Genomic DNA, 27,278 nt, shown 5'->3' with positions numbered 1-27,278 from the left:
CAAAACATAATACAAAGAGAATGGCGCAGGAAATGAGCCTTGTGACTCAAGGAAAACATAGTAAAGCAGAGCCCAAAAGGCTCTTTAAAGTAGATCATACAATCGTGACTACAGAGCAATTCACATAAAGTGCACAGGAAGGAACTGCTTATCTACATTTTTCACCCCCAGTAGTATATATAATTATTTGTTATCTGCTGTATTTTATATGTTTACACTATTTTATAACCACAATTCTGGAACTATTCCCATCAAGTGTGATAGATTAAAACTTATTTTCCTTCTTCTAGGCATTCAGATTCAGGATGGCTGAGTAGAGAAAGAGACTCTTTGTATCAAAACCTTGTCAAAAGGTGGTAGAATTGGTGAATTTTAGGGTTTGAAGAAATCTACAGTATTCAATGATTTCAGATGATGAAGAAACTAAAGCTCAGAAGAGTTATAAGCAATCTGCTCAATGTTACCAAATGAATTAGTGGCAAAGCCAGGAGGAGAACCCCAACCTGCTGACTCCCAACTCAGCATTTCCACACTACCATATTCATTTTCTGTAAACAAATGATGAAACAGGTATGGAGGATTCTGGGCTATTTGATTCAGCACGCTATCCTGTCTTTTAAAATGCGAAATCTCCTCTCATATTGGCTTACCACCCCCTCTCCAAAAGAAGTTACAACAAAATGAAGAGCAGCTACCATTTCTGCCAATCTGAAAGGAAGAGTAGATCCAAAAAGGGGCCAAGTGATACACTGGAATTAAACTGAATACAGCAGGACTGTGAGAACAGCAAATGAGCAAACAGGGATGAGAAGATTCTGTTTAAGCCTCAATGTTACTGAGCAAGAGGGCTCCATGATATAACTTGTTCTAGATATATGAAATCGGTGATTACCTCAACTTTTAATTTTTATTAAAACATTATATAAGCCTTTTAAAAAACATATAGGCTAGATTTATAACAAAAAGCAATAGTCAGTGGGATACTGCGACCAGAATAACATTTTAAAATCATCATTCAGGGAATTCCCTGGCAGTCCAGTGGTTATTAGGACTCCACACTTTCACTGCCGAGGGCCTGGGTTCAAGCCCTGACTGGAGAACTAAGATCCCCCCTGCAAAAAAAAAAATTTTTTTTTAAATTAAATCATCATTCAGACAGTGGAAAAGAGAACAGAGCTGGATGGGGGTAGAACATGAGAGGAAACAGGGATTGCAATTAGGAGGCTACTGGAGAAGTCTAAGAGAGAAATGAAGGTGGCTTAGACAAGAGCAGTAGTGGAGCAGATAGTCAAATAGTCAGATTTGGTTATTTCTGGGATGCAAGGATGGTTCAACATACACAAATCAATTAACACGATACACTGCGTTAACATAATGAAGAATAAAAATCACATGATCATCTCAATAGATGCAGAAAAAGCATTTGATAAAATCCAACACTCTTTCATGATTAAATAAAAAGCTCAACAAACTAGGAATAAATGGAAATTACCTCAACATAACAAAAGCCATATAGAAAAAGCCCATAGCTAACATCATACTCAACAGTGAAAAACTGAAACTGGGCACTAAGATCAGGAACAAGGCAAGGATGCCCACTCTCACCATTTCTACTTAACAGAGTACCAGAAGTCACAGCCAAAGCAATTAGGAAAGGAAAAATAAATAAATAAAAGGCATCCAAATCAGAAAAGAAGAAGTAAAACTGTTCCTGTTTGCAGACATGTTTTTATATATAGAAAACCCTAAAGACTCCACGAAAAAATCCCAAACTATTAGAACTAACAAATTCAGTAAAGTTGCAGGATACAAAATCAACGTACACTAATAAACTATCTAAAAAGGAAATTAAGGGAAGAATCCCATTTACAATATAGCATCAGAAAGAATAAAACAATAAGGAACAAATTTAACTAAGGAAGTGAAAGACTTGTACACTGAAAACAATAAAACACTGACAAAAGAAATTAAAGACACAAACAAATGGAAAGATGTCTCATGTTCATGGATTGGAAGACTTAATATTGGTTAAATGTCCATACTACCCAAAGAGATCACAGACTCAGTGCAATCCTTATCTAAATCCCAATGGTATTTTTTATAGAAAGAGAAAAAACAATTCTAAACTTCATACTGAACCACAAAAGACACCAAATAGCCAAAACAATCTTGAAAAAGAATAAAGCTGGAGGTATCACACGTCCTGATTTCAAAATATATTATAAAGCTACAGTGATTAAAACAGTATATGGTAGTGGCATAAAAGCAGGCATATAGATTAGTGGAATAGAACAGAGAGCTGAAAAATAAATCCACTGGGGACCTCCCTGGTGGCGCAGTGGTTAAGAATCTGCCTGCCGGGCTTCCCTGGTGGCACAGTGGTTGAGAGTCTGCCTGCCAATGCAGGGGACATGGGTTCGAGCCCTGGTCTGGGAAGATCCCACATGCCACGGAGCAACTAAGCCCGTGAGCCACAACTACTGAGCCTGCGCGTCTGGAGCCTGTGCTCCGCAAAGGGAGAGGCCGCGGCAGTGAGAGGCCCGCGCACCGCGATGAAGAGTGGCCCCCGCTCGCCGCAACTGGAGAAAGCCCTCGCACAGATGCGGGGACCCAACACAGCCAAGAATGGATAAATAAATAAATAAAAATTTATAAAAAAAAAAAAAAAAAGAATCTGCCTGCCAATGCAGGGGACATAGGTTCGAGCCCTGGTCCGGGAAGATCCCACATGTCACGGAGCAACTAAGCCCATGCACCACAACTACTGAGCCTGCGCTCTAGAGCCTGCGAGCCACGACTACTGAGCCCGCGTGCCACAACTTCTGAAGCCTGCACATCTAGAGCCCGTGCTCCACAAGAGAAGCCACCACGATAAGATGCCTGCGCACCACAACGAAGAGTAGCCCCCGCTCGCTGCAACTAGAGAAAGCCCGCACGCAGCAACGAAGACCAAACACAGCCAAAAATAAAAATAAATAAATAAATTTATTAAAAAAAAAAAAGCACAGGCAACAAAAGCAAAAATAGACAAACGGGACTACATTCGGCCCTTTGTATCTGTGGGCTCTGCATCCTCAGATTCAACCAACTGTGGATAGAAAAAATTCAGGAAAAAAAATCCCAGAAAGTCCCCAAAAGCAAAACTTGAATTTGCCATGCAGGCAACTATTTAGATAGCATTTATATTGCATTAGGTAATATAAGTAATCTAGAGATGATTTAAAGTATACGGGAGAATGTGTGTAGGTTATATGCAAACGCTATACCATTGTATATAAGAGACATAAGCACTGCGGATTTTGGTATCTGTTGGGCACCTGGAACAAATTCCCCACAGATACTGAGGGATGACTGTATACTAGACTAAAAAACTTCTGCACAGCAAACAATCAACAGAGGAAAAAGGAAACCTACAGAATGAGAGAAAAACATTTGCAAACCATATATCTGATAAGGGGTTAATTTCCTAAATACATAAGGAATTCCTACAATTCAATAGCAAAAAAACCAATAACCCAACTTAAAATGGGCAAAGGACTTGAATAGACATTTCTCTAAAGAAGACATACAAATTGTCAACAGTATATGAAAAAATGCTCAATATCAACCAATCATCAGGAAAACGCAAACTAAAATCACAATAAACTATCACCACATACTGTTAGGATGGCTATTATTAAAAAAAAAAAAAAAAAAGACAAGTGTTGGAGAGGATGTGGAGAAACTGGAACCCTTATACACTGTTGGTGGGAATGCAACGGTACAGTCATTATGGAAAACGGCGTGTAGGTTCCTCAAAAAAAATTAAAAATAGAACTACCATATGATACAGCAATCCCACTTCTGGATATTTTTCCAAAATAACTGAAGTTGGGATTTCAAAGAGATATAAGATATGTTCAATGCACCGCTATTCACAACAGCCAAGATGTGGAAACAACCTAATGGGTTAATGAACTTTAAAAAGGTGATATAGGGACTTTCCTGGTGGTCCAGTGGTTAAGACTCTGCACTTCCAGTGCAGGGCTGGTCGGGAAACTAGGATCCCACATGCTGCGCAGCATGGCCAAAATAATTAATTAATTAATATAAATAAATTAAAAGGTGATATATATATACAATGGGGTATTATTCAACCTTAAAAAAGAAGGAAACCCTATAATATGCAACAATATAGATGAACCTTGAAGACATTATGCGAGGTGAAATAAGCCAGTCACAGAAGCACAAATAGCACATGATTCCACTCACATGAGGTATCAAGATCGTCAAACTCATAGAATAGAATGGTGGTTACCAGGGACTAGGGGGGAAGGTTAAAGAGGACCAGGCTAATCAACGGGTATAAAATTTCAGTTTTATATTTAAGATGAATAAGTTCTAAAGATCTGCTGTACAACATTGTGCATAGATATTATTATTGTACTGTACACTTAAAAAATCTGTTAAGAGGGTACATCTCATTTTAAGTGTTCTTACCATTATAATTTTTAAAAAGTTTTTTAAAGAAAAGAAATAGTCATAATTGGGATATATTTTAAACCTTGGGTTAGAATCGCATGAATGTATACCCTAAAGCAGTATTTTTCATATTGCAATTTGTAATACACTGGTCATGAAATCAATTTAATAGACAAAGGTCAGCATTTTGAACTAAATAAAATAGAAACTATCAGAATGTAGTAAGGGTATTATTTCATGAAACTTTTGTTTCAGATATCTATGTACTTATTGTATAACTGGGTTCTAATATAAAATATGTCTCCAATTATGAGTCACAGTCCAAAAATATTTGTGAAACTTTCCGTAGGAAGTTGAGAGTACTTATCTTCCCTAAAATTTTTGTCAAAGTTCCACATTAGGTTCAAATGAAACAAGCTACCACAAGTTCAAATACATAACTAATATAATCTCATTGATCTGCCAAAAAAAATACATCATTTGGTCTTTTTAAAAAGAAAGAAAGAGGGGCTTCCCTGGTGGCGCAGGGGTTAAGAATCTGCCTGCCAATGCAGGCGACACGGGTTCGAGCCCTGGTCTGGGAAGATCCCACATGCCGCGGAGCGACTAAGCCCGTGAGCCACAACTACTGAGCCTGCGCGTCTGGAGCCTGTGCTCCACGACGGGAGAGACCGCGACGGTGAGAGGCCCATGCACCGCGATGAAGAGTGGCCCCCACTCGCCGCAACTGGAGAAAGCCCTCGCACAGAAACGAAGACCCAACACAGCCAAAAATAAATATAAATAAATAAATAAATTTATTAAAAAAAAAGAAAGAAAGAACAGCACAGGCAATATTCAAGCATCACTGGAATGCCAAGCACAAATTATGTTATTTCTACTAACCACGGAGATATACAGATTACTAAAGGAATATAATGCCAATTTTCTTTAACCACTAAACCATTCTAACCATTCAACTACTCCTAATTTTAGGGATGAAACACCACCAATGCACATTCATAATGGCACTGCTTTCAGAATTTTCAGGAAAAAATCTTACTCTTCCAAATAAGTAAATATGCCTACTTCTCCTTGAAGAATTCAGAGGTTATATACTACAGCTCTGAAAGATTCTTTCATAAAATTTCCTGCCTTAAGCAATAACCTTTTATTAAATAACTGAGATAAAATAAAACATTATCTACCAATTCGTCAAGTCTTTAGGTTCAATTAGCTGAGTCTCTCAACAGCAACACTATTGCCATTTTGGGTGGGTAATTCTTTGTTTTGGACTGTTATCTTGATCCCTGCCCACCAAATGGGAGTGGCATATCTCCTCCCTCCCCTAACAGTCACTGTAACAACCAAAAACGCCTCCATACTTTTTTTTTTTTTTTTAAATGGTGTCTGTGGGCTGTGTCCGCAACCAGTTCGGGGCGGCAGCTTGCTTTTTTTTTTTTTTTTTAATTTATTTATTTTTGGCTGTGTTGGGTCTTCGTTTCTGTGGGAGGGCTTTCTCTAGTTGCGGCAAGTGGGGGCCACTCTTCATCGCGGTGCACGGGCCTCTCACTATCGCGGCCTCTCTTGTTGCGGAGCACAGGCTCCAGACGCGCAGGCTCAGTAGTTGTGGCTCACGGGCCTAGTTGCTCTGCGGCATGTGGGATCTTCCCAGACCAGGGCTCGAACCCGTGTCCCCTGCATTGGCAGGCAGATTCTCAACCACTGCACCACCAGGGAAGCCCCATGCTTTTCCAAATACCCTCTGGAGATATGGTACCTCTCCGATTGAGAACCACTGAAAAGTGTAGATGATTCTCCTTAGTTCAACTGATTGCCACATAATAAATTGTGGCCTCCAACTCAGGGCAGAAATGTCAGGCAGCTATCAGTTCCTGGAATTTAACCATTTCCAAGGAAGCATTAAGATCATGCAGTCTGAAGTAGAAAGAATATTTACCACCTTTTTCCTAGCACTAGGCAGTTCCTGGCTGCTATTTTCGAAGCGGGATACAGCAAATGTAGACATTTAAGGGGAAAAAAAAAAAGGTTAACATACGGATTCTAAGTTAAAAGTGAATCTACATTTCCCCCAAGTTTCATGAAGAAAGGATGGGACAGAGAGAATTACAGAAAAAATGTCTAAGATTATTTCCTTGAACAAAGTCTCCAGGTACATTTACATGTTTATATATACATGTGCAGTGCACAAACTTAAGGGAAAAGTCAATGAGTAATATGTAACAAGTCTTACCAGATTGAGAAGACTATATAACACTTACTAAACACATGTGACCAGAAACAGTGCCAAATGCTTATTTAACACCTGCAGCAAGCTTATAAGAGGAGAAACTGAGGGACTTCCCTGGTAGCGCAGTGGTTAAGAACCCACCTGCCAATGCAGGGGACACAGGTCGGAGCCCTGGTCTGGGAAGATCCCACATGCCGTGGAGCAACTAAGCCCGTGCACCACAACTACTGAGCCTGAGCTCTAGAACCCACGTGCCACAACTGCTGAGCCCGCGTGCCACACTACTGAAGCCCACACGCCTAAAGCCCATGCTCCACGACAACAGAAGCCACTGCAATGAGAAGCCCATGCACCGCAACGAAGAGTAGTCCCTGCTCACTGCAACTAGAGAAAGCCTGCACGCAGCAACGAAGACCCAACGCAGCCAAAAATAAAATAACATAAAATAAATAAGTTTGTAAAAAAAAAGAGATCATCTAGTGACTAAGTGGCTGAGCCAGGAGTCACACCCAGATCACCTCCAGAGCCCTCACCAAGAGTTATATTGTTTCAAGGCACAAATAAGAACACAGGAGGAGGGGACTTTAAGAGCAGGAAAGAACTTATCTGAAAACTATGAAAAATGTTAATACACTAAAGTTAACTATGAAAAGGTTATCAGCAAAAATTCCTGTGACCCAAGAAAAATTCGATTTTCATCCCAAGGCTCTTAAGCAATCATATTTAAACTCTGCACTTAAAAGTTCACATTACAAAGAAGCTCAAATTAAATGAACTCTGAACTCCATTTTGTACGTGCTGCCTTGCACATAATACTCAATTTTTAAACTGTTAGCCTGTTTAATTGTTCCTTAAGAGGCATTTCTATTTTAACAACCACATGGTACTTCGTTACTTCAAGAGATATCAAAAGGGGCTTCCCTGGAGGCGCAGTGGTTAAGAATCTGCCTGCCAATGCAGGGGACACGGGTTCGAGCCCTGGTCCGGGAAGATCCCACATGCCGCAGAGCAACTAAGCCCGTGAGCCACAACTACTGAGCCTGCGCTCTAGAGCCCACGAGCCACAGCTACTGAAGCCCGTGCACCTAGACCCCGTGCTCTGCAACAAGAAAGCCACCGCAATGAGAATACCGCGCACCGCGACTAAGAGTAGTTGCACACAGCAACTAGAGAAAGCCCGTGTGCAGCAACGAAGACCCAATGCAGCCAAAAATTTATAAATAAATAAATTTAATAAAAAGAAAAAGATATCAAAAGGAAATAACTATTATTACCCTAACTGATTATATTTTACAAAGGGGAAAAGGCAACTTTACAATGGATAAATATGGCACATAGAAACTTAACCAAAAGTGAGATTTAACATCACTGATAATGAAACTAACATCATGAGCCTCCTGATGTGAAGCACTAAGAAAGACAAAACATCCTGCACACAATATTTACCCTGAAGTTATTCAAGAGGAAACAGATAAATTCAAACTGAGGGATATTCTGCAAAATAACTGGTTTCCCAAAATGTCAATGTCATGAAAGACACCGCTCCCTTCCTAAAAGAGGGCTAAGGAACTATTTTAGGGTAAAAGACATGACACCAAAATGCAATGTATTTCCTGACTGAATTCTGGATTTCAAAGTTTTTAAAGTAAGCTATAAAGGACATTATTAGAACAACTAAGGAAATATGTACAATGTGGACTACATGTTAGATAATGATAATATGTCAATACTGTCATTCCTGAGTGTGACAACTGTACCGTGGTTATATGAGAGAAATGTCCTTATTCTTTAGAAATGAATGCTGAAATATTTAGGAGTAAAGTAACCCTTAAATGCTTCAACAATATATAAATGTGTGCATGTGTAGAGAGAAAGAGAGAGAACACAAAACTGTGGCAAAACATTCACAATTGGTGAATATGTACTATTCTTGACGATCACTGTACTACTCTTACCAAAATAAAAGGTTGAGGTGGAAAATAATTCAAGACACAAAGCTCAGGCTTCCCTGGTGGCACAGTGGTTAAGAATCCGCCTGCCAATGCAGGGGACACGGGTTCGAGCCCTGGTCTGGGAAGATCCCACATGCCGCAGAGCAACTAGGCCTGTAAGCCACAGCTACTGAGCCTGTGCGTATGGAGCCTGTGCCCCGCAACAAGAGAGGCTGCAACAATGAAAGGCCCACGCACCGCGATGAAGAGTGGCCCCCGCTTGCCGCAACTAGAGAAAGCCCTCGCACAGAAACGAAGACCCAACACAGCCAAAATAAATAATTAATTTAAAAAATAAAAAAATTTTAAAAAGACACAAAGCTCAGGAATCTTAATGTAAACATTACGTAAAGAATTAAGACAGAATAACAGAACCATTCTCTATGGAAGAAGAAAGGAAAGAGAAATGAATCAAGAAGCAGAAGTCAGGGAGTAAGACAGGAATTCAGGCCACTGTGACTCAAACCCCTATCTTCCTTTCTTTATAACCCCAAGCACAAACATAGTATTGGCAGGAACCTCAACACAACCATTTCTAAAGTAAAGGCCCAGCGTGCAGAAACAGTGAGTGTTCACTCACCCACCATTATTTACTAAATATATGTGTGTGTCAGACTCCATGGCAGCAACACACAATAAAAATAAGAGCACAGATTCTGGAATCAGAGTGCACAGGTTTGAATCCCAGCTCTACCAAATCCCAGCTCCACTATTTGCTATTTGTGTAACTTTTAGCAAATTACTCAATCTCTTAGTGCTTTGATATCCTCATTTTTAAAGGGAAGATAATAACAGTACTTACTTCAAAGGGCCGTTTTGAAGATTAAGTGACAAAATATATGTAAAATGCTAGAGTACTGCCTGGCATATATTAAACAACCCAGTAGATACTAGCTACTTTTTTTTGTTTTTATTAGGCACTGGAGACACAAAGTCAAAGAAGATATGGTTCCTTCCCTCAGAGATTTGCGGTCTACCTGAGGAAACAAACAGAAGAATCAATGTCCAAGGACATGTAAATCACTGAAGTTGGAACACACCCTCACACCATACACAAAAATAAACTCAAAATGGCTTAAGAACTTAAATATAAGACATGACATCATAAAACCCCTAGAAGAGAACATAGGCAAAACATTCTCTAATATAAACCTTACTAATGTTTTCTTAGGTCAGTCTCCCAAGGCAATAGAAATAAAAGCAGAAATAAACAAATGGGACCTAATCAAACTTACAAGCTTTTGCACAGCAAAGTAAACCATAAATAAAATGAAAAGACGACCTACGGACTGGGAGAAAATATTTTCAAATGATGCTACCAACCAGGGCTTAATTTCCAAAATATACGAACAGCTCATACAACTCAATAACAAAAAAACAAACAACCCAATCAAAAAAAGGGCAGAAGATCTAAAAAGACATTTCTCCAAAGAAGACATACAGATGGCAAACAGGCATATGAAAAGATGCTCAACATCGCTAATTATTAGAGAAGTGCAAATCAAAACTACAATGAGGTACCACCTCACACCGGCCAAAATGACCATCATTAAAAAGTCTACAAATGACAAATGGTAGAGAGGGTGCAGAGAAAAGGGAACCCTCCTACACTCTTGGTGGGAATGTAAACTGGTGCAGCCACTACGGAAAACAGTATGAAGATTCCTTAAAAAACTAAAAATAGAGTTACCCATTGATCCAGCAATCCCACTCTTGGGCATATATCCGGAGAAAACTCTAATTCGAAAAGATACATGCACCTCAACGTTCACAGCAGCACTATTTACAATAGCCAAGACATGGAAGCAACCTAAATGTCCATCGAAAGATGAATGGATAAATAAGATGTGGCATATATACACAATGGAATACAACTCGTCCATAAAAAATAATGAAATAATGCCATTTGCAGCAACATGGATGAACCTAGAGATTATCATACTAACTGAAGTAAGTCAGAAAGAGAAAGACAAATACCATATGTGGTATTCATTTATATGTGGAATCTAAAATATGACACGAATATGAACTTATTTACGAAACAGGAACAGACTCACAGACACAGAAAACAAACTTGTGGCTACCAAAGGGGAAAGGAGGTGGGGGAGGGATAAATTAAGAGTTTAGGATTAGCAGATACAAACTACTATACATAAAATAGATAAACAAGGTCCTACTATATAGCACAATGAACTATATTCAATATCCTGTAATAAACCATAATGGGAAAGAAAAAAAAATTTCTGTAAAGAATAAATCCACGGGACTTCCCTGGTGGTGCAGTGGTTAAGATTCCGCTTGCCAATGCAGGGGACACAGGTTCGAGCCCTGGTCCGGGAAGATCCCACGTACTGCAGAGCAACTAAGCCCGCGAGCCACAACTACTGTGCCCTCGTGCCACAACTACTGAAGCCCGCGCGCCTAGAGCCCGTGCTCCACAACAAGAGAAACCACCGCAATGAGAAGCCCGTGCACTGCAACGAAGAGTAGCCCCCACTGGCCGCAACTAGAGAAAGGGCGCATGCAGCAACGAAGACCCAACACAGACAAAAATAAATAAATAAAATTAATTAATTAATTTTAAAAAGTAAAATATTTTAAAAAAGAATAAATCCAATGCTATACTTGCATAAGTTAAAAAAAAGATTCAATGTCCAGAGAACAGTGTGATAAGCATTATGTAAAAGTATGCACTTACAGTAAAGGTACTATAAGAGCAGAGAGAAAGGGTGTTTAATAAAACAAAAGATAATAAAAAGTTTACCACAAATGGGACCAGAGCTGACTTCTGAAGAATAAGTAGTTATTTCCCATGGAAAGAGAGTGATTAACCATTCTAGAAGCTTTAAAATCTTAATGGGAAAAAGCCTGACATCAGTTGAGGTTAGGCTAACAAGAATGAAAAGTATGGCAAGAAAAAAAAGGAAGGCAGGAGCCAGATCATAAATGGCCTGTGTGTTAAGCTGAGTTTGAACTTTATCCTGAAAGCAATACACAGCCACACAAGACACAGAAGTAGAGAAGTGATGTGCTTAAATCTCCATGTCAGAAAGATCATTTGGATAGTAAAGTGGAGGGCAAATTAAAGAGGTGAAAGTCGAGAGGCAGGGAGACTGGTTAGAATTCTACTGCAGTAATACAGAGGGATAAAAAAACATAGGCTTCAACCTTTAAGTATACAGCCAAGAAATATGAAAACATGCATTCACACAAAAACTTGTGCACAAATGGCCGTAGCAGCATTAGTCATAACAGCCAAAGAGTAGAAACAACCCAAATGTCCATCAACTAATACTTATTCTTAAAATGTGGTATATCCATACAATGGAATATTATTCATTCATAAAAAGGAATGAAGTACTGATATATGCTACAATACAGATGACCCCTGAAAACATTATGCTAAGTGAAAGAAGCCAGTAACAAAACAGCACACATTTTATGACCGCATTTATATGAACTGTCCAGAATAGGCAATCTATCGAATTACAAAGTAGGTTAGGGGTTATATCACAGCTGGGGGAGAAGGCAGAGGCTGAGAGGAGGGAGGGAATAGGGAATGACTGCTAATACCTATGGGGTTTCTTCGAGGGATGATGAAAATGTTCTAAAACTGTGGTGATGGTTGTACAACTCTATGAATATACTAAAACTACAAAATTGTATATTTTACTTGGGCGACTTGTATGGTATCTGAATTATATCCCAGTAAAGCTGTTTGTTTTTTTTTTAAAATAGGCCTAAACTGAGGTGGTAACAGGAGGGGTCTAAGTTATTTCCCAGGTCTCTAACACGAGTAATATGAATGAAGAATGATTTATGTTGCACTCACCAGATACAGGAGATAAACAGGTGCAGGAGGTGGTGGAGGTGGGGAGAGGTAGGTAAGTTTGGACATGTTAAGTTTAAGGCACCTATGGAACGAACACCCATGTGGAGATGCCCAGGAGGCAGCTGGATCAATAGGTCTAGCACTTGTTAAAGGTCTGGGGTGAAGGAATTACTTAGAAATCAACAGCAAATAAGCAGTGACTGAAACCAGAGGTTTTGATGCAGAGATCCTCAAAGAATGTAGAGAGTGATGAGAGCTCAAGTCTACAACCAAGACTAGAGAGACCCAGTGGGTATCAACAACGGAGAGCTAAGCAGGGAACAAGAAGCTTACCAAAGATGCTGAGAAGCAGCAGCCAAAGAGGAAGGAGGAAAGAATACGATCTTCTGCGGACAGACAGCCTTGAGAAAATAAAATCCTTAACAGTGCCAAATGCCTCAGAGGAGTCCTGCTCCTAGCAATGCCTGGCACACCGAAGGTGCTCAATAAATACCTGATGAACCAATTAATGTAAAGAAAGAAGTATACACTGATTTGGCATATGGAAAAAATAGTGACTGGTGACTTCAGTGAGACCACAGGGTACCTAAATGCAAATTCATAAAGGGTGTCTTCTTTGGGTGGGCACACAGATTGATAAGCAGGGCTCAGGCTGGACTTCAGCCCCCCCACACACATACACACACCCTCAGGCTGGCACCCATGTGCAGTGAACAACTCAGTGGATTAAGAAGTAGAAAGAGATGTGGAAGTGACAAACAGCAAGTATAGATTCTACTCCTTCACAACCTGTCTGAGAAGGGAAATACAGAAGCCTCTGTTACCAGGAAATTTGTCCAATTTAAAAACCTACCAGTAAACTACACCATATACTCTCATCCCCTAAATTTGACTTTGGGAAGAAGGTTTATCCAACCTTTAAAGCACATGTTTTATTTATAACCTATTTAGTCACTTTAACTAAAATGTTAAAGCTTCCATTACCAAAAAGAAATTAAAACATAACCTAGATATACACATGAACGATAAAACAAAAACTAAATTCTACTGAAAACAAAGGACAAAGGCAGCAGCTACAGAACTCCCATAGGCAAAAATAAAGTCATTAAAATACCAAGTGTGGTAGCTTTAAAATATACCCACAGGGCTTCCCTGGTGGCACAGTGGTTGAGAATCTGCCTGCCAATGCAGGGGACACGGGTTCGAGCCCTGGTCTGGGAAGATCCCACATGCCGTGGAGCAACTAGGCCCGTGAGCCACAATTACTGAGCCTGCGTGTCTGGAGCCTGTGCTCCGCAACAAGAGAGGCCGCGATAATGAGAGGCCCGCGCACCGCGATGAAGAGTGGCCCCCGCTTGCCACAACTAGAGAAAGCCCTCGCACAGAAACAAAGACCCAACACAGCCATAAATAAATAAATAAAATAAACCCAAAGTTTAAAAAAAAAAAAATAAAGTAAAAAAATATATATATATATACCCACAAATTCTTTAATACTCCTCCATGCAAAAGGTGGAAACTACTACCTCCCTCGAGTGTGGGCTGTACTTGGTGACTCTCTTCTAATGAACAGAATGTAACAGAAGTGACAATACGTGACTTCTGACATGAAATCATAAAAGGTACTGTGGCTTCCTCCTTACTCTCTCAGCTTAGTCGCTCTAGAGGTAAGCCAGCTGCCATGCTGTGACAAAACTCAAGCAGTCCTCTGGAGAAGTCCATCTGTTAAGGAACTGAGGCCTCCTGCCAACAGCCATGTGAGTGAGCCACCTTGGAAGTGGATCCACTGGCCCCAGTCAAGCCTTCACATGACCACAGCCCCAGCAGACATTATGAGTGCAACCTCATGAGCCAGAATCACTCACTTAAAATGCTCCCAGACTCTTGAGCCACAGAAACTGTGTACAATAACATTTATTGTTGTTTCAAGCTGCTGAAACTGAGTTTTAGGATAATTTATTATGTTGAAATACAGTCATCCCTCAGTATTTGCAAGGAATTGGTTCCAGAACCTGCCACAGATACCAAAATCTGCGGATGTTCAAGTCCCATAGTCAGCCCTCTTTACCTGTGGTCCCACGTCCGAGGATTCAACCAACCACAGATGGTGCAGTAGTATACGTATTTTATTTATTTATTTATTTATTTTATTTATTTATTTTTGGCTGCACTGGGTCTTCATTGCTGCGTGCAGGCTTTCTCTAGTTGCGGAGACCGGGAGCTCTTCGTTGCAGTGTGCAGGCTTCTCATTGCAGTGGCTTCTCTTGTTGTGGAGCACGGGCTCTAGGTGCGCAGGCTTCAGTAGTTGTGACACACAGGCTCAGTAGTTGTGGCACACGGGCTTAGCTGCTCTGTGGCATGTGGTGTCTTCCCGGACCAGGGATCGAACCTGTGTCCCCTGCATTGGCAGGCAGATTCTTAACCATTGCGCCACTAGGGAAGTCCCAGTATACGTATTTATTGAAAAAAGTCTGCGTATAAGTGAAGCCATGCAGTTCAAACCCATGTTGTTCAAGGATCAACTGCAGATAACCAATACGCTGATAAAATTTTTAAAAGCTCAGGAGTACCAGAATATTCATTTACCTTATTTTATCTACTAAGCATCTGAACACTCCTGTACCAAGCAGAATTCTCCAAATAGGCAAATACCTAATCTATATATACAAAGAGAAATAACCAGATACATGATTTCCTTTAAAAATAAATAAATAACAAGTGAAGTGAACAGGAAACCAAGAATAATGCAAGAGCTTTTACTGAGAGACCTAAGGCTTTTGTGAGGAGGGGAGGGGAATAACTCTGAATAAAAGTTAAAGCCCTTCTTTTTAAAAAAGATTACACTTTTTTAAAAGAGGTGAGAGAATGGACTTAAAATGACAAAAGGATGATATGTTTGATGTGCAATAAGAAACTAATATAAAAATAAAAGGGGGACTAACACACCATTGTAAAGCAATTATACTCCAATAAAGATGCCAAAAAAATTTTAAAAATAAAAAAAAAATAAAAGGGGGAAGAAGACATGCGATAGAATGCTGGGAAACTTTATAGGAAGGAGATTAAATTTGACGCACAACAACAGAATTTGTGGATGACTTTAGAGGAAGTTAAAAAATGGTGTTTACAAGAGACCTTTTTGGGGTCCTGGAAAAGTAACACTGCCATGTGATAATGATTACACAACTCTACAAATCTGATAAAAATCACTGAGTCATACACCTCAAAAAGGCAAATTTTGCAGTATATGAATTATGCCTCAATAAAGCTGTTTTCTTTTTTTAAGTGGTATCTGTTCGCTAAAGCAAGGAGGGAAAATTATATTATTAGAGTTTCTCTGACTAAAGAAAGGAAGTAGCCAAGAGGAAAAGTACAGTAATTCATTCGACAGACAAGAAAATAAATAGGAAATTTTTCATAGGTTAAGAAATATTAATGTTTTCATTTCAGCCCAATAAAGGACAGTATTGTGTCTCTGGGTAACTCTTTATAAAACCTGGCTAGGACCACAAAATCTTACTATCTTAAGGGTAGAAAGACAATGGATTTGGAACCCTTAAATGTGGCATAAGGAGAAGGAACACTTTGACTTAATTTCCTATCCCCTAGAAGTGAGTAACAATTTATTCTGATCTCACATTATTGCATGTGCCTGAGATACAGAGATGGTACCTCCTATGAGAAGAATTTTAAGAAATTTAAAAGCAGAAAATCAAATATATAATTGTTTTTAAAAATGTATGTTAATTTCTTTACAAGCCTGATGGCAACAGTCAATTCCCTCAGTCAGTCAAAATATCCACATGGGGAATTTTTTGGTATTTTTGAAGAAGATTAATTTGCATTGGTTCAGGGACTTTTGCAGAAGTTTCCCAAAACAGCAGTACTGTATTTTATTTACCCCATTTGTAACTACAAACAAAGATCAAGCAAAAATGCACCTATAAACAACCACAATTCACATTTGCTTCGAGCTATGAAAATATTAACCTACTCTGACCTCCCCTGCACCAACTTCAGCGAACCCTGGATCAAGAGTCTCAGCTTCCAAAACAGCACAGGTGTCTCTAATTTCAGACCTGCTAGTCTCCTCTCTGACGTTGGCTAAATCAGTAGCAAGCCCAGAAAATAAAAACAAAAAAACTCAAAAGTCATGTAGGTATTTTCTTTCTTCCTCCATAAAAGAATGCTCTAGCAGATACAAATGAAATAGCATATATTAATATATAATTCTATCTCCTCTAAATGGCTATAATAAAAGTCAAAATAGTTCAAGATAGTGATATTCACGATATTATCCATCTAGACTTGAAAAATTGTAATGTCAATGAACTTTACAGTTTATGGTACCATGCCAAACCTTTACTAGGCATTCAATAAATGTTAGTTCCTTTCTTTCCTTTCCATTAATTCTTAGAGTATTTCCATAAAACAGTTCCTGCTCATTATACCCCAATATATAGCAGGAAAATAGAAAAAAGATAATTTCCTCACTGAACACCTAAATCAGACTCTGAAAATTCAGGCCACCAGATGATGATGAAGGCACTGATTTGCAAAAGTTAAACTATACTCTCTCTACCCCCTTCCTAGGCAGCAGTGTCAGTTCCAAGGACCATGTTCCTTCTGCTATTGGAAGTGGCTCAACTGTTCTTCCCCGTAGCAATATATTAGCAGTTCCTGTTCTTTGTGACTAGAAGCCAGTCTCAAGAAGCTATTCTATTTTAAGTGCAGGTGCAGCAAGAGTCCAAAGATTGTCATCAACCCAGAGAACCCCATGCTCAAGTTCACAGGATTCTTGGTTGGAGGATTTTGGGGAGTACTGCCATTGGTTTTTTTGGCTACCAATTTCACTCTCCAAATGATCCAAGTTTCCTGCACCAATGAGCAATGGGGTCTCCACATACCTAAGATTATGGGGAACTAAAATACATGAAACAGCACTAGTCCCTACTTTGACAGGAAATGTTCTGCCAAAAATAGGTTTGCAGAGCTGTGTGAAGCTGCCGTCTATAGCCCTTTTTTGTGGGCATCTGATACAAGACAGATATATGAGCCAAAGTCATATCTGGTGTACTTTTGTTCAGACTCCGGAGCTTAAGATAGGAACACAAGCATGCTGTGTCAAAACAAACTCTAGTGGTTACAGATGGACAGATTCTGTCATCAGTAACAAAATTTATAGTTGTCAGTGATGGTCTGGTTACTGTCAAGATTAGCCCTTTGATTGCATCTAGTCTACCATTCACATAAGCTACTGAATTTTAGTGACCAGAAAAATTAGCTAGCCTGTCACCTCCCACTACAAGCCGGTTTACATAATGGCTCCAATACAAGAACTTCTGCCCTCTAAGGAGTGGGTCATGGTGTGTGTGTGCATGTGTGTGAATTCATGGTTCTGTTCTATGACCACCAAAATTTTAAATCGGTTGTGCTGTTTCTTGGCATTCAATACCCTCAGAGAAGACACTAGATGTAGTCCACAACACTAGATAAACCATGGTGACAGACCATCATAGGGCCATGCTGAGTGTTTCCCTAAACAATAATCAAATCTGATCAATTCTAGTTCAGTGGAACTGAAAATACTAACATACACCTTAGAAAAGGAGGCAGGAAAGAATAAATAAACCTGGGACCTACCTTGTTTACAATTCCCACAGACAGATGAAATTCAATTCCATGCCAACCATACCCTTCGATCACTAAAACACAAACAGAAAAATAAAAGTTCATGCAATATAAGCAGTTCTTCCAGTTCCTACAGCATATTTGGTTTCAATGGTAAGAAGCTGTTTCTTATCTGCTTTCTATCCTCTCCACGCCCACAACAGTAGCTGAGTGTCACTGGCAAAAAGGTCCAGATATGTCGAGTTAAATAACAGGTAACACTGATTGAATACTTACTATATGCTAGGCACTGTTCTAAGTGCTTAAATGCACTAACTAATTTAATCCTCACAACAACCCTATGAGATACTCTTATTAACTCATTTTACATCCAAATGACAACTGGCATATACCTCTGAAAACTGCTCTTACTTGTGTTAAGAAATGCCTCTTAAATAAATGTAGGCGATCTCAACCACTGTGGCTGGGCTGTCTCAATGGCTGATATCTATATATGTTCCATATTCATCCACTCATTATACATTTCTTAAGTCCCCATGGTGGGCTGAGCACTATACTAGATGCTAAACATGATTTATTCTCTGCCCTTTAGGAGTTGAGAAACTAGTTGGGGAGATCAGACTAAATCCAAGAAATGGTTCAAGAAATGGAATGCCCTATTATGAGGTACACTCTCTTTGTGCAATCATTCAGTGAAAAAATGAATAACCTTTGGGAAAAGGAAAGGAAAGCTTTACAGAAGACGTGCCTTAAAGCTGGACCTTTAAGAAAAAAAAAATTGGCAAAGAGAGGAGAAAGGTTCTTCAGGAAAGGAAACGAGAACAAAAACATGGTGGCGGGGACAGACAGACTCTATCTGAGGTCCTTCATAATCTGATCCCATCCAGTCTGACTAGCCTTTGCCTTGGCCGCTGACCTCCCTCCCCATCCCCGTTAGCCACACCAGACTTCTTCCTTCTAGGATACACAATCTTTGATAGCTCCTTTGTTTCTCCTACTGCCTTGCATGTTTTCCCCACCTTTTCCCTGGTGGGTAACATTAAACTAGTCCTAGTATACAGTAGGCACTCAATAAGATATAGCCATTATTGTAAATAATATTGTTTAAGATTCAATTGAAACATTTTTCTATAACCTCTTCCAATTCTCCAGAGTTAATCTACTGGCCTCTCTGCCACACCTACATGGCATTTGTCCATTTTTCCATTACAATGATAAAACATTCTACTGTCCCCAGGTTTCCTTTTTTTTTCTCTTACTTGTCTGAACAGGTAACATCTTTTCTACAACTCTATATCCCCCAAGACCTAGCACAGTGTCTGGCATGTAATAGGTGCCCATCATATGCACTTGTTCACTGAAGGCCCGACTAACTCAAATTTACAAAATGAGTAACGATAGGATTCTTCTAAAAAGTGAGCTCATTTAGTACACTTAAACAATTCAGTCTGTCAAAAATCTAATGCACTTTTACATCTTCATGACTATGTCTGCTACATAATTATACCAACAATTCATGCACAAAAAAGTCAAAGTGGATTCACCAAACACTACCAGCTGACTAGTTTTTGCTTGATGACAAAATGAGGTCCTCATCCATGTCAATGGACACAGGAGAAATTAACTGAATTGACTATTTAGATATTATGGCTGGTGACCTTTCTCAGTGAACGGATGCCACAACTTTATAGGCAGTATGTATGTTTAAATAGGTATTTATACTGGCTTTAGTCACGGGCGGTAGAGATTACAAATTTAGAAGTCCAATCATAAATCCAAGGTTTATTTATAGAAACTTTCCATATGGTAAGAGTTAAAAAGTAAAACAGCAGCCATTTTCTTTGCCGAAAACAAAAGGTAGCAGAGCACCAAAGGACCAGACCTTCTCTTGACTCTGCTCTTGGCACTGCTTAAAGCAGAGGAAGAAATGTGCAGGGCAAGCAGGGGCCTCGCTGAAAATCAGTCACCCACAGCAACTGGCCTTTTGAATGTCTATACTATTCAAGGCTTAAGTATTAATTTATACATGCCCGTGTTCATTGAAAGAACAATTTGTGGCTTGGAACTTTAAAAAGTGTTCTAATGTGCTAGTTTGTCCAATATTAATCGAGTCTGCCAGGTTTGAACATGCCAAGCTTAAAATACTCTCTAGATCGTTATGCAAAGGTATGAGCTCAATCCTTTATTCTCAGGAAAAGGAACTTAGGGAGAATGACTAAAGCAACAGTATTTCAATGAAAGCCATAACAGAAAAAGTCAACTAAATAGTGATGAGTTACTATTTTTAAATATCTGAATAGAAATAAGATACAAGCTAATGATAGATTTCTTACAATTATTAATCTCACCTAAAATGAGATCCTGGGGTTTTAGTTCCAAGGTGTCAGAGAATGTATTTTGAAACTGATTTCTACATGAGACCATCTCATAAAAAGGTTGTTTTAGTCATCCACTGACTAAGCCCCTTCAGAATCGAAGTCTAACTTACTTTATATTGAAATAAATTATATATTTTATATAAACAGTATTATAAGCAAAGTTTTTTTAATCTTTTACTTTATCAGCTTTAGAAAAATTCTAATAAAACCTGGAATGACTAAATTTTTATAAATAAACCTCAGAAGCTCACACATCCAGTCCCTTCAATTTCAGTTGGGGAACCAGAGCAGAAGGGGTTCAATGACTTGATAACGGGAAGACTGGGACCAGAATCTGATTACTAGTCCAATTTATTTATTCTACTCCATACTACTAAACACACTGTTTTATTAAGACAGAAAATGTTTTGGAAATTACAACAGAAGAAAAGTTTAAATAACTACATTCATTCCCTGAGAAGAATTTAAAAATTAGATGTGTGCCCTGAAGATTTGGAAATGCTGACCCTTAAAAACTTAGGCAGTAGAAGACTATAGCAGTTATTTTCAATGCTTTTGGCTCAATAACCTGTAGAATCTTTGCTAGAAGTTTAGCTTTAAAAGGTTTTTCTTACATCCCTAAGGGTATGGGAATAATTTTTACAATCTAAGATGACATTATCCTTACCTTCTAAAATATAAACTTCACACACACACACAAAAAAAGCAATTTCGGGACTTCCCTGGAGGCACAGTGGTTAACACTCCGAGCTCCCAATGCAGGGGGCCCGGGTCCGATCCCTGGTCAGGGAACTAGATCCCACATGTATGCTGCAACTAAGAGTTCGCATGCCACAACTAACGAGCCCACCTGCCGCAACTAAGGAGCCTGCCTGCTGCAACTAAGGAGCCCACCTGCCACAACTAAGACCCGATGCAAACAAATAAATAAATAAATGAAAAAAATCACAAGAGAAATTAGAAAATATTTAAAAAGCAATTTCATAGAATTCAGGGTCTTCTTTCAAACAAATATTTCTTCTGAACGAATTCTACTGTCTCATTTTAATTTGCAGGGAAGAGATGCAAAAAATAAAAGGAAAGTAACAAAAAAATAAAATGGAAGGGAAAAAAAGGAAAAGGAGGAAAGAGGAAAGAAAAATCAATATAAAGGTTTGACTCTGATATCAAAAAAGGAGGAGAAAAACAATTCCCAATTAAATAAGTGAATTGTGGTTTTTAAGCAATCAGCCTCTACAAGGTATGGTTACATACCTCCTCAACCTGAACACCTAAAAAAAATATCTTAACCTCATTTTGCCTGATTCCTCTACTTGCTCTTTCTTCCACTTCCAAAGATAGAGTATTAAGTGGAGTGGGCCTCCTGGAACAAGTAAGGGAGTCAGAAATGTCGGTCCATGCAGCCCCCTCGAAGTGCCGGTACTGGCTGGAGTTACTAGAGTCTCAAAAGGGGAGTCGAGAAAGACCGCTGCGTTCCCAGAGTGTGTCTATAACCTCCTCTAGAAGAGACTAGAAACCTGCTGCCTTTCACATGCACCAAAAGCCCTTCCTTTCCTACTATCAATTTAACTTGGATACAAAAATTACAGTTAATATAACAATTAATTAAGGTGACAAGTGGAAAAAGGAAGCAATACCATAGGTACTATATATACATATATATTATAGAGGGAGGGAGGGAGGGAGGGAGGGAATAAGTAAGACCCGGCTGGTCAACCCAGCTGCAGCATTCAGCATTCAACCTAACATATGCTTGGTAAGGCACTAGAACACAGACATTACTTTACAAATAAAAAACTAAAATCTCAAACCCTCCACTCATAAGAAGAGTTTCCAACTCTATCAAAGCTCCCAGTTTCACCTTCCCCTGCCGTCACCCCATAACAAGCAATGGAAGCATCTCCTATTTCACTGTGTATTAAGACTCAGATGTAGCTCCGGATGGGCAGATATAGCTATCACTTTTTGAAACTGCAAAGCAAAATCCAGGTGTTTGAACATCTGTTCTCTTATGTGACTCTCCTAACACTGTAAGGTGGTATTGGTGTAAGGTATTATTGGTGGAGAGTAAACCGCAGCAAAGCCCCTATTACGAGTGGATTCACAAAGGAGTCCGTCTGTCTATTAGTGTTCTAATTATGTTTAGACCTCAAAGCTGACTCAGACACCTCCGCAGCAAGTCTTAAATAAACATGTACACTCCTATTTTCTTAAACAGAGTAAAATCAATAATTATTTTATTATTCCTTGCTTTTTTCCCATAATAAATTATTTTAATTTTTCAAAATAGGTAATACGTACCTATGGTTTAAAAAAACCTAACAGTGCAATGAGCATATAGTGAAAAGTAGGTCTCTTTCCCACCCAGTCCCCTAGTACTTCTTTCCAGAAAGGATTTCAAGTTTCTTGTAAGTTAACATTTTCTTAATGACTGATTCGCTCTCCTGTGCTTACAAATGTGGCTGCAGCTGAATGACTTGGCTGGTTATCACACTACCGGAGACAGCACATCTCCACCATCACTGAAATGGAGTGTCTGAGCGGGAGGGACCAGCCTTCAGTGCGGCATGGCACATTTGTGCCCTCCCCGTACACACTCCCACTCACATGCATGCACATGAGGAGAGGGTTCTTTTGTGTATATGTGTGGTAAAATATACATAAGATTTACCACTTTAACCATTTTTAACTGTAAAATTCAGTGGCATTAAATATATTCACAATGTTGTGGAACCATCACCACTTTCCACCTCCAAAACTTTTTCATCATCCCAAACAGGAACTCTGTACTCATTAGACTGTAACTCCCCATTTCCCCTCCCTCTAGCCCCCAGTAACACTATTCTACTTTCTGTCTTTATGAATTTACCTATTCAAGGTACTTCATACGAGTGGAATCATACAATTTTTGTCCTTTTGTGTCTGGCTTCTTTCACTTAGCATAATGTCTTCAAGGTTCCCATGTTCTAGATTGTTTCAGAATTTCCTTCTTTTTTAAGGCAGAATAATATCCTATCGTATGTACATAACACATTTTGTTTATCCACTCATCAGTGGAGGGACATTTGGGTTGTTTCCATCTTTTAGCTATTATGAATAATGTTGCCGTGAACGTTGGTATACAAGTATCTGTTTAGGTCCCTTCTTTCAGTTAGTTTGGATATTTGCTTAGAAGTAGAATTGCTGTACCTATGGAAGTTCTGTGTTTAACTTTTTTTAAAAAATAATTTATTTATTTATTTTTGGCTGCACTGGGTCTTCATTGCTGCACACGGGCTTTCTCTAGTTGCGGCGAGCGGGGGCTACTCTTCTTTGCAGTGCACAGGTTTCTCACTGCGATGGCTTCTCTTGTTGCGGAGCATGGGCTCTAGGCACACGGGCTTCAGTAGTTGTGGCATGCAGGCTCTAGAGTGCAAGCTCAGTAGTTGTGGCGTACGGGCTTAGTTGCTGTGTGGCATGTGGGATCTTCCCAGACCAGGGATTGAATCCATGTCCCCTGCACTGGCAGGCGGATTCCTCACCACTGCGCCACCAGGGAGGGCCCCCTGTGTTTAACTTTTTGAGGAACCACAAAACTGTTTTCCACAGTGGCTGCACCATTTTACAGCAGTGATACACAGGGTTCCAGTTTCTCCTCCTTGCAGTTTTTTGGTAATAGCCATCCTAATGGATGTGAAATGATATCTCATTGTGGTTTTCATTTGCATTCAAAGGAGAGGATTCTTATGTCTATGGCTTCAAAACATTTTGCATTTGAAGGTGTTCCTATGGCACTGGTCCATCTCCACCCCACAACAAGTGTCTTATCATCTGGCTCTTCATCATGGTTCTCAAGAGTCTACCACTCATTCAGTGCACTACTCACTTCAAATCTTGCACGCTATGACTACCACCATACTCCATTCTGCCTTCTCTGCATGTCTTAATATCCTTTCATCTATGCTTTTTGGCTTTCTTCTCAAAAAATGTTGATCTATTTATAACCAGACACTGCCAGTTTAATCAACACACTCCTTCAATTTCTGGAAGAACTGACTACTCACAGCACTTTCGGCACTTCAAGTCTTCTCAAGAATTGTCAACAATGCTCAAAAGTTGTTTCTTGACTATCTAAGGCACTTGCTTTTCTTTTTCTTGGTTTTGCGTTAAGAACTCTTTTGGATGCTTGAAAATGACAGAAAGTTGATCTCTGGATAACCAAAGTTTTACCATAGGCATTTTCATGCTTATTTCTACCTGCATTTAAGCAGAGCTTGCAGATAAATAAAATAAATACATTAAACTTCTCAGTGCTCAAGAACACAACAAAAATGACAAAATATAAAATACTTTTGTTAGTATCCCACAATAAATTGCTATTTGTCAACAGTGCCTAGAACATGGTAGGCACTTGATAAATATTTGTTGAATGAATGGTTTAAGGAGATATAATATGGCAGCAGAGAATGTAGGCTTTGGAGTCAGATCTGGATTTGTATGTCAGCTCCTACCTTTATTAGCCATATGATCTAGGGATAAGTTGCTTAGCTTCTCTGAGGCTCAGAGACGCTAAAAAATAATAGATGGATAATACCACCTATCTTTCAGAATGACCATGAAGAGTTGTTATTGGTGGTGTATTCAAACATATAAACTGCTTTGTTGGTATCAACTCTAGGTGCTGCAAAAGCATGGATTTAAGTAAAAGAAACAGTTCAATAGCTCACAATTCATTTATTTATTAGTGATTATTCACTTATTTAGTGATGGCCTACTATGTGCCAGGCACTGTAGTTGCAAAAGACACATCAGTGATCTAGAAAGACATAGATCCTTGCTCTCGTGGAGCTTATATTCTAATAGGGAGAGACAGATAATAAAATGATAAATATAATAAGTAAACTACAAAGATCTTAAAATGTAATGAATGCTTTAGGGAAGAAAAAGAAAAAGTAGATCAGAAAAAAGGGAATAAGAAGTGTTGGGGGAAGAGGACTTGCAATTTTTAAATAAGATGATCAGAGTAGGCCTCATTGAGAAAGCGACAGAAGCAAAGATTCGACAGTCATGAGAGATTCAGTCATGCAGATATCTAGAGGAAGAGCATTCCAGAAAGAGGAAACAGCCAATGCAAAGGCCCTAAGACAGAAGCAGGACTGTCATGTTCAAGGAACGGCACGAAAGATAGTGTGGCTGCAGCAGAGGGAGCAAGGGGGATATAGTTAAGTAAGGGCAGAGAGGTTACTACAAGACCAGATGATATAAGGCCTTACAGGATTCTCTACTCAGAGTGGAACAGGGGGGCCAATGCAGGGGAGCCACTGCTTTTTTTTTTTTTTTTTTTTTAAGTGGCTTAAAAGAAACAAAAATTTGTTATCTTACAGTTCTGAAGGGCAGAAGTCTGGCACAGGTCTCAATGGGCTAAAATCAAGGTGGTGGTAGGGATGAATTGTTTTCTGGAACTCTTGGGGAGAATCTGTTTCCTTGCCTTTTCCAGTTTCTAGAGGCTGCCTACATTCCTTGGCTTGGAGCCACTGCTTTTGAACAGAGGAGTGACATGATCTGACTTAGGTATAAAATGAATGGTTCAGGCTGCTGTGTTGAAAACAAAGGAAAGGGTAGAAGCTGGGAGGTCAGTTAGGAGGCACTACAATAATCCGGGCAAGAGAGGACAGTGGCTTGGACCACAGCGGTAGCAGCAGAGAAGGTGAGAGGTGGCTGATTTTGGATATATTTTGAGGGTGGGCCCAGTAAGTTTTCATGGCAGACTGGATGTGGGGTATGAGAGAAAAATGAGAGTCCAAAGTTTTGATCAGAGCAACTAAAAGAGTAGGATTGTCGTCAAATAAAACAGGGAAAGCTGCGGGTGGAAAAAATTAAGTTTAGAGAAGAAAATGAATAGTTTACTTTTAGTTTTGTGTATGTTGTTTGAGATAGTTGGCCTTCCAACATTTCCAACAGGTAAACAGGGTCAGATTGATGAAATAATGGTTTTTAAAAGCATTTCCATTTTACTATCTTGTAACAGATGATAAACTATAGGTTAGTTTGGCCTAAATGCTACCATTTTATAACAAATTAATTTTAGCAGTTACAATATACACAAAAAAAATACTCATAGTTTGATGCTGTTTAATTCCCAATGACTGACTGTATCCTTTAAAGCTTGAAAATCAGAACTAAAATTCATTCCACCCTACAGTTAGTTATAGGTAGGGGGTCAAATCACAGTAAGTGAGGAGGAATAAGAAAATAATAACAATAATAAAATAATAAAATACAATGAGCTCCTGGCATCTGAATTCTTCAGCCAACACTGAGTTCTTCATCCGATGGCAGCTGGAGGATTCCAGTGATCCTAACACGATCATCTTCAGTCTCACATACTCCTCTTGTTCTAAACACAAATTTTTCTCTCCTTCTGTTCCCTGGAAGGTCCCAAAAGAAGAGAACGGTCCAGAGCCTGAGAACAAATGCATCTAGAGAGAACAATAAAGAGAGGAGCCTACACAGAACTAGTACCACACCCACATTCTGAGTCAAGGCCATGGGAGAAATCGCAAAATCACATCATCTCAGGGCTGGAAAGGGATCATCATGTGTCAACAAATATTTTCCAAGTGACCATGTGCTAGATGCTAAGGATACACAGATGATTATGACAAAATCCCTATTCAAGGCATTGTATGCTAAGCACTTTACTAGAGGAATTAACTAAGGGTTATGGGAGAACAAAGGCAAGAATAAAAGAGCAGATTTTCAAAATAAATTGCCAA

At 39.3% G+C, this 27,278-nt stretch overlaps 1 protein-coding gene across 1 annotated transcript in view; it reads right to left on the bottom strand.

Annotated features, from left to right (window-relative positions):
- MRTFA (myocardin related transcription factor A) overlaps positions 1-27,278 on the bottom strand; it is a 204,282-nt gene that overhangs the window by 151,965 nt on the left and 25,039 nt on the right. Inside the window, exon 5 of the mRNA XM_061206626.1 lies at positions 18,158-18,219. Within this exon, the coding sequence (XP_061062609.1) occupies positions 18,158-18,219 (62 nt within the window). The remainder of the gene's footprint in view (positions 1-18,157; positions 18,220-27,278) is intronic.

The sequence above is a fragment of the Eubalaena glacialis genome, chromosome 11, assembly GCF_028564815.1.
Source record: "Eubalaena glacialis isolate mEubGla1 chromosome 11, mEubGla1.1.hap2.+ XY, whole genome shotgun sequence".
In the NCBI taxonomy this organism is placed as follows: domain Eukaryota; kingdom Metazoa; phylum Chordata; class Mammalia; order Artiodactyla; family Balaenidae; genus Eubalaena; species Eubalaena glacialis.
The sequence above is the reverse complement of the archived record's forward strand: the minus strand, read 5'-3'. Positions and strand labels throughout refer to the sequence as shown.